Source organism: Scophthalmus maximus, chromosome 18 (genome assembly GCF_022379125.1).
Source record: "Scophthalmus maximus strain ysfricsl-2021 chromosome 18, ASM2237912v1, whole genome shotgun sequence".
NCBI classification, from domain to species: domain Eukaryota; kingdom Metazoa; phylum Chordata; class Actinopteri; order Pleuronectiformes; family Scophthalmidae; genus Scophthalmus; species Scophthalmus maximus.
The window spans coordinates 2,267,108-2,275,997 of record NC_061532.1 but is presented as its reverse complement, the minus strand read 5'-3'; the positions used below and the strand labels follow the sequence as shown (position 1 = coordinate 2,275,997).

Genomic DNA, 8,890 nt, shown 5'->3' with positions numbered 1-8,890 from the left:
TCCTGCTGGAAAAAGCCATCATAAGATTCTAAACTTTGGTCATAGAGGGATGAACATGGTCAGCGACAGCCTGGACTGTTGACACAAGCAGGCTGGATCCATGGACTCATGTTGTTGATGCCAAATTCTCAGCAGGCTACTGGGCAGTCTTCAGCTGTCCAGTTTTGCTAAGCCCATTGTGCTGGCTAACAACACAAGTAAGCAATATGTGCAGCTGTTAGCTTCAGTCAGTGTGAAATAAGATTCCTCTCACTCTCAATACTGAATTCTTTAAACTGTATACCAGCTCACATCTGTTTTACCCCATGTACAGTTACTAGGGAAATCACAATGAGCCAATTTGGAAGACGCCCAACAACACACACACGCATGCCCGCGCGCACACACACATACACACACACACAAAAACATACACAGTCTGTCCTTGGCCTTGGGGTCAATGGACTGATATTCTATCTCAGCCACCCCTCTGTGCCCTAAACAAGCTTTTCCAGTCTGTCAGCCCTAATCCATGGCAACCAGAGAAATAAGGGTCCACAAAACAAAGCCTCCAAAAACACATTATGTCGAGTACAAATCTCTCTAGAGTGAACGCAACTAAATGCCGCTAGCTGTGTCAGATACTCTATTGTGAGGTGGCACCCAGTCAATTGCAGTACAACTTTGGAAACTGATCCATAAGACTAAGATTCTGCCAAAACACAATCTTGTTTTTATTAACAGGACAAGCTTTCACTACCTTGAGGACAATTTAAACATGTTCTTGTAGTTTAAGTCCTCACTCTTTTCAGTTACCACTGATAACACTATACCATCCAAAATATTTGCAGAGATCTGGAAACACAGCAAAATTGCTGCAACAACAAGAGCAGTTACATATGTTTTTTTCTCAAATTATCTAACTCGTTAAACAAAACAGAAAATTTAGGGGAAACGTGCTTTCATTTACAATCTCTACAGTGAATTATAATTAAAGGCAACAGGATATATTCACATTGCACAGAGTATGGGAGCTGATTGTGAGGCCCAAAGTTCTTTTTTCCACGAGGCTCACTAGCAGGTTGATTCGGTCGTCATTATTGGAACTGTGCACTGTGGTCTTTTTTGTCTCACTGTCAACTCTTAATTTTCTGGACTATTAAAAAGAAAAAACTTGGCAAAAGCTTTGCATCATTTCAGTCAAAACCAACTCTCTCATGATCTGTTTGGCCAGAGCTAAGGCAGACAACTGATGTCTTGAGGGCAGTAAACAACTTCAACAAATGTGTTCTCGAGGATATTTAGTTACACTAACAGCCCTTTGTGAGTCTTTCTGCCCATGGTGTGTCAACAGAGTATCAGCTTGTACCCAACATAACCAATTTTGGTCAAGTAATTTCCTTCTGTTTTCATATAAACCCATAAATGGCAAATAACACAAAAGGTTTAGGCTGTTCTAAATGGATCCAAATCAGCTGGGACAAAAAACCTGCCTCATGGGGAGGAGTAGGTTGCAATGAATTGTAAATTGTGTTAATGTAGTAGTGTGGCACAATGGGTACAAAAAGTGATGGACGTAGTTGGACGAATATCAAACCATTCTTACTCTCATACCCCCTCACCTCGGCCCAGTTGGTGAAGTGGGCAGGCCGTTTGACCGTAGAGTGATCCCAACCAGCCCCCAGTTCCCTGCACCTCGAATCCTGCTAATAAATTCAGACTTGCCAGTTGTAGTCCAGCTGTTAGGTACAAGCTCTTCTATGGTCACAAACTGATGTTTGAGCTGATGTGAGCACAGGCTGGGGGCCGAACACACTACTTTCACACACAATGAATCACAGAGAAGCCCCCAAAGTGTCTAATCCTTTCCCACCATTGTCCACATGTCTCTAAGACTACGAATGGCAATCATCATTCATATGATTCCAATTTTCACAGCAAGTGCTGTGGTGGAGATTTGTGCTGATCACCCCAGTTTGGTTTCCCCAGTAGTGCTGTTTGTGTCCAAGAAAATGCTGGCCTTGTTCACCCCGTGCTGTTTTTCAAACGGTTAGAGTCTTGATGTGACTTACAAAAGCGGCTTTGATACAGTGCTCTCGTGCCAGACTTAGTTCTCTTCAAACAAGTTTTTGAGAAACCTTAGTGCCACTGTTGCCAGCGTCCAAACATTCAAACATTCTACAATGTGGCCCACAGACTTTTTAAACAGACTCATTAACTCTTAGCTCCCTTTGTTTTGCTGAGCTGTGCCTTTTTAGAGGAAGTCTCATGTATTTGTCGACCTGTGTCACTGTACAAATTAACCTGCCTAAATAGACAGTTGCTCCATATAGACTATTGTTCAATTTGAGATTAGCCCGCTTACATATTTTTCCACATGGATGCTTTTGACCAAACAATGCCCAAGTACTCGGAAGGCAGTATTAAAACATTGAACAGTGTTATTTTCCGAACAATAAATTATTTTCTATTTCTGCAGCTCATCTTCCTTATTTTCTTCTCACAAAATATTTTCTTTTGTTTGCTTGCAATTAACGACGTGAACGAAACACAAGTAACTGAGGAATGTTGCACTTTCCAAGAGAAATGGATAAAAGGTTACTTTTGCTGAAGTAAAAGACAACGCAACAGTGTTGAGTTGGAAACAATCAGCTCAACATGAATAAAGTTACCACTCTTCAGTGGCAGCTTTCACATTCTGACAGAGACTATGTGATGTATGGCCTTTAATCATTCTCAGAGCCCACGCACATATAAACCACGTGGTATAAGCATAAAGAGCAGTATCTGCGAGAAAGAAAAAAAGAAAAAAAAGAAAACCATCCCTCCTGAGGGAGCAATTCTGCTCTACACGCACTAATAGTGTGATAGACCTACAATGTTTATAATTGATTGTGTTATAAAAATTTAAACTGGCCCTTGATAGTAATAAGGTTCCCCTTAACAGAGACACTGGGGTCTGAGACCACTTCTGAGCCCTTTGGTCAACACTGTTGTGTGAATAAGTCAGAAGGATGAATAGTTGGAAACCTGATGTGCCAGCCTTAATGGCTCCAGCATTGTGTAGTTTTGTCCTGCACCATCACTGCCATCAATGGTGCAAAGTTAATGTGCAGAGGCATTTGGCAGATGGCTGCTTCTCTTCATGAAAGGATGTGAATGGGGATATTTTGCCTGTCTCTTTCCTCTCCTTGAGATCTCTCTATAAGCCACTAGAGGCACAGGAAGAAGCAAAGCGAACACAGGAAACAAAATTGTTTTTTAAAATTTGGTGGGTGAACTCAGCAAACTTACAGGTTCTCAAAATAAAAGGGTTTCTGCTCTTCCACATTTAAAATTTAAGTTTGGTTTAAAAGGTGAATTTTTACAACCAAAAAGTTGGGAAACTGAACCAAAGCTACAGAGGCACAAACATTGATGAATTGGAAGTTACATTTTTTTCTTGCATAAAAAAGTAAAATACCTAAAATGGCAGTAGTTTATCTCCAGCAGCCACTGGACATTTGTGTGCAGACAAATTTGCTGTGAGGAAGCATGTGTACATTGAAGATGTGGGGCTTTGTCAGACTACGCATGTGTGAAAACCCTTTAAATTAAATAGACACTTGGATAACTAAATAACAGTTGATCATCAATATGGGCAAACATGTCCCTCCACCAGATTTATGTGTATATATATATTATATATAGTTCACAAATCTAAAAGGTATGGGGCAACATTAGCATTCGTTTTGAGTCACGTAAGCAGTCAACTGACCAATGTAAATCACATATTTTACTCTAATTTTGTACTTTTGATCTCAATAAACTCCTGAAGCAAATAGGTACAGTTCCAGCTCATTCACCAGTTAGTCCCGAACTTTGTCTGCCTCCTGTTTGATGCTGAACCAAACTATAAAATTGCAGGACATGAAGCCAAAATAATTATAATACAAGCTAATAATTCGAGCTTTAACCAACTTCAATGCTGTCAAGATTTAATGCGGACTGCAGGGTTTGTCACTGCGAGCAACACATTTCTCATTACAAAAAGTAACTCAATTCAGTGGTTATATAAAAATTCGGAGTAGTGCAGTTTAGCAAGAAACTGCAGACACAATTCCTCAGCCACCTAGGGGCCAAGTAAAATCAACAGTGCTACTGAGGGCAGGTGATTGCCAAATTACAAAAAATTATTGATCTTTTACATGGTTCCAAATACTAGGGGGTGACCCCCAATATTTTCCAACCAATACTTTCATCTCATCTACCTTTTGTCTCAATAAGCTGCAAAGATGTTTGCATAGAATTGCACTTTTTTTTTGTAATGTTCAATTGTTTCTTTTTATTTATTATTTGAAGGCCACATGCCTCTATTTTTGTTGTTAATGATCAAAAAAAAGGAGTTATTGTTAAAGTGTTATTGTTTTTGTCCTTTTTTCAGACCGTGGTAACGAATTTGGTATTGAGTGTCGTGTACTTTTGGTGGTATCGGTACCGACTACTAGATTTTTGGTATCGTGACATCCTTACGCGGTTATACAACGCAATGCTGATTCCTGACTTGGGATGAGAACTGCGGTCCTCCATCTGAAAATGTATCTTGGGGGATTCCATGGATGCGAAACACATGTTGAACGAGGAGGTCTGCAGTCTCGGCAGCTGAGAGTAACTAAGAGAGGGCGATGAAATGCACAGCTTTATAAAATCGGTCAATAATCGTGAAAATAACAGTGTTACCTTCAGAAGGAGGGAGACCGGTTACAAAGTCTACTGCAATGTGCGACCAGGGCCGACTGGGGACTGGTTGAAGGGGCTTAGTAGACCGGCAGGTGCCTGGTATGAGGACTTGCTGTGGGCGCAGACGGAGCAGGCTGACACAAATGCTTGGGTGTCAGGGGACATGGACGGCCACAGGGGTGAAGCTTCTGGGGTCTCATTTATAAATGTGGCATACGGACAAAACGGGGCTGGAAACATGCGTACGCAACTTCCCACGCAAAGGTTGTGATCTATAAAAGACAAACTTGACGGAAGAATGTGCGCACCGTTAGCAAACTTTGAACTTTGCCTACGACGTACGCACATTCTGGACACAAGGGGAATAAGCGACGCAGACGGTGAGGTCGTGAACTGAAGTCAGATTGTAGAAAGTAAATGTGAGAAGAGCATAGACTGTATGGAGAAGAGCGATTGACGCCTCACACACAGCGCTCGCAACTCTTTTTTCTCGCTCCGGTGACCAACTCATTTTACTTCCTCAACAGCGGCACAACACAAAGACACTTCCCCTTCGCCCTGAGACACTGCAGCATTTAGACAGACTGCAAATTCACTACTGCAACTCTGTTTCTTTGGACCTCGCTGCTCACTTATAGGTACTTAAGGTATTCAAAGTGGCGTAGGGTGTTAAAGGCAGTCTCCCACTCGTCACCTTCACGAATGCGGATCAGGTGATAAGCGTTTCTTAGGTCCAGTTTGGAGAACACTGTAGCCTTGAGAAGTGGCTCAAACGCTGGATCTATAAGGGGGAGAGGGTACTTGTTTTTTACTGTGATCTCATTAAGCCCTCCGAAATCTATCCAAAGTAGAGTTCATTATGGTTCCCTAAGATCTTCAATCGTAGGGGAACTGTGCAATGAGTTATATTTGCCAGGAGCCTGCCATCTAAGGCATTCACAGTCTTTGACTTACTTAGAGTTTCCAATGAAATATCTGCTTGGGAAACCAAAGATGAGTCAATAAAGTTCTCCTCAGCCGCAGAATCCACTAAGGCTTACAACAAAATTCGGTTTCCATTAACGTGAAGTTGGGCTTGAAATTGCATCCTAGCTTGTGGGGTTACAGGGGAGGAGGCCATGCGGCTCAACAGAACTTCCTCACATTCAGGGGAGCCTAGCCTTTTAGATGTTGCGGACAGGCAGCCATGCATACCTACTCGCCCATTCATACATACCCACGACATGCGCAGTGCACACACACTCACAGGTAAAAGACAGCACCGGTGTCACAGCCGAGCCGTGACACACACAACATGACAGAAAAAAGCCCTGCATATTGATGATTTTTTCAAAAACACAGAAAAGGCAAAGAATATGGGTGAAGAGGGTTGTTGTGTTGTAGTGCTACAGTTTCTCCACAGAGTTTCCAGGTTGACGCACTCACTGCCTATCACATCACAGCTCACACTGCGGGAGATGGGTTCCCTGCTGGTTTCCTGACTTGTCCAGATATTTAGCATGCTAGATATCTGAAAAAATGTAGACGAGGCCTCGTTGAGTCACTTTGATCGCGTCGGTAGTAGTTCATTCAGCGATCGAGTGCCGATTTGCGAGACCAGATTTCAAGCAGATTTTCCTCCGACTTGCTGCAACTGCAGGATTTGTCTGCGATCTGAAAATTGGTCTTTAAATCATCTAGTGTGAACTCAGCAAAACCCAAGGGCCAGTGGTGTGATCCTTTGCTGCTCAAGTGCCAAAGCTGTACCAACAGTGTGAATAATTTGTGATAGAAAAAGTGCCACTGTATGAATTTGTGTGAATGGGACTTGAGTGGGCAATAAGACTAGAAAACCACGATATAAATAAAGGCCATTCCACTTATCAATATCCGCCATTAGAGAACTGGAGACTTACTCTCAAAGTCAAACAGACTAGAGTAAGCCCAGGGGCGTACTGATTAATTAATTACATTGTTAACGGAGATTTATCATGCATCAGAAGAAGAGAAAAAAAACTACCCAGATCCGTTTTTGCCTCTGAAGTTCATCTTGTATTTACAGTATGGGTTAAGCTAGAGGTTCTGTTAGAGTTAGAAATTCCGTCATCAGAGGGTGTACACGAGGCTCTTTGCAGACATTCTTGTACCAAAGTAGTCCAAGGGGAATCAGAACAACTGAACCTGCATAGTGTCAATAACTGTCAGTGTGCGCACAATGGTGTATAACTACGGTATTACACCATTGTGTTTCTTACCTTTCTCGGCAGCTGTGGCTCAGGAGTTAGAGAGGGTTGTCCACAAACCCGAAGGTCAGAGGTTCAATCCCCACTTCTCTCAGTCAGGATATCGAAGTGTCCCTAAGCAAGACACTTAACTCCTAAATAACTGTGACAGCTGTGTATGAATGTAACAGAAAAAGAATGGTAAATAGGAGTGCTGTGTAAATATGACTTTGATTGAGTTTTATGGAAAAGGGCTATATAAATACAGTCCACTTACCATTTCCCATTCTGTTTTGGAATTAGATAACAACATTATAATTAGGTGCCAGTCACAGCCAATGGAAGTCCATTTGCATGAAATGTAACACTATTAAACATCATGACTTATTGTCTCTACTTGGTAAATTTGTGCAAGAAATAACTGTCTCCCATTAATGACCTAGACTGTAGTGGGCTGCCAAAGAAGAGCAACCATCTTCATTAGCAGACAAATCATTGGCACAAACATCCTTTCACTGGCAAGAACTTTCAATTATCTGGTAAGCTGTTAGTGCCAAAATATGTTACCCAGTCCTACATTAACTATGTTTACAACAAACCTATTTCCATTTGCCAGTCAATGTCTCAAAGTTGAAGGGGTACATTAATGAATAGTAGTAAGAGGGGAGAAAATAAGAAGAAGAGAGAGGAAAAGAAATAAGAAAAGCTATAACTCCAACAAATGTAAAACAAAGAATGCTTTATTATTGTTTTCTCATAAGGCCTGTTATTATTCATTTATTGTCCACAGTCAAAGACATCTGTGAGTGCAGTTTAGTGGTGTTTGCCGCAGTCAGCATCTTATGTGTGCTGCAGGTGAGTTGCTTCGTAATACATTTTTAAGAATTGGTTTGGAAACAAATTGCTGCACCATCATGAGGCATCATCTAGTGGCAGGAATCCATGATGCGCCTCATGCTTTTGATCCTCATGCTGCTTGAGCCCATGCTCAGGATGTTCCTGTACTCGCCAGGCCTCATGTACATCATTTTTCCTCTGTAGTGGGGCTGCTCGTACATCAGCCAGTGGCCTTCCATCACGTTGCAGGACATGAAGTTAGACATGCCATAGCGTTCCATGATGTCCTCGCAGTCATCCATCACCTCGTGCATCTGGCCCTGGAAGTTCTCCCTCTCATAGATCCTCATCCTGAAGGAGCCTCTGTGCATAGGGATCAAGCGACAGGACCTGATACAGTCGCTCATGCCCATCATGCTCGTGTGGTCCGCATACTCGCCCCTCCTCATGAAGAACTGGTTTCCCATGAAGTTGGTGCGGTCGTAGACCATGAAGCAGCCCCTCTCAACCCTGCAGGAATGGCAGCGGCTCAGGTAGGAAGACATGTCGGGGCAGTCGCTCATGCACTCGTAGGAGCGGCCCTGGAAGTTCCTGTCCTCGTAGAAGATGATCCTGCTCATCATGTTCATGCCACCAGAAGTCATCTTTGCCAGGTGTTGTCACGCTGCTGCTCTTGGAGCTGAACTGCTTTTCTACCTGTTAGAGACCCTTCCTTTATATACCTGACAAGCAGAGAGCCCCTTTGTCAAAACAGCCTGACCCAGCAATATACCATAGAAGCCCATAGAGAACCGAGGTTCCACATTTACAACTGTTGCTCCAAAAAACCTTAGAGAGGCGGTTTCACTTCAAATACTGTCAATACCTTTTTGAAAGGGTTAACAGAACAATAGCACCTTTGTAATGCCTGCAAAAGCTTACATTACAGTGGAGCACAAAAACATCCTTAGCTTTGGAGTTTTGTTTTGTCGTCTCACACTTTAACAGTTAACTAGACAACCATGCTTAATGTGATGGGGCTTTCTGCTAATCAAGTGGCTGTTTCCACATTTAATTCAATCTCAAACTTCTTTATATATGATAAGTAAAATATGATGTAGCGTGGTTACTCAGGAAGATCCTGCCTGTTAATCATTTGATATGGTTTCTATTTA

The 8,890-nt window shown here is 42.3% G+C and overlaps 1 protein-coding gene across 1 annotated transcript; it reads right to left on the bottom strand.

Moving 5' to 3' along the window:
- Nucleotides 1–7,621: 7,621 nt before the first annotated feature.
- LOC118290217 (gamma-crystallin M3) lies at nt 7,622–8,439 on the bottom strand. The gene has a single exon (XM_035617741.2). It carries the CDS (start codon nt 8,378–8,380, stop codon nt 7,826–7,828), a length of 555 nt encoding a protein of 184 aa, XP_035473634.1. The 5' UTR covers nt 8,381–8,439; the 3' UTR covers nt 7,622–7,825.
- Nucleotides 8,440–8,890: the final 451 nt, after the last annotated feature.

What these genes read in the sequence shown, in the direction of transcription:
- LOC118290217 (XM_035617741.2), bottom strand. Translation starts at nt 8,380, where the DNA reads ATGACTTCTGGTGGCATGAACATGATGAGCAGGATCATCTTCTACGAG.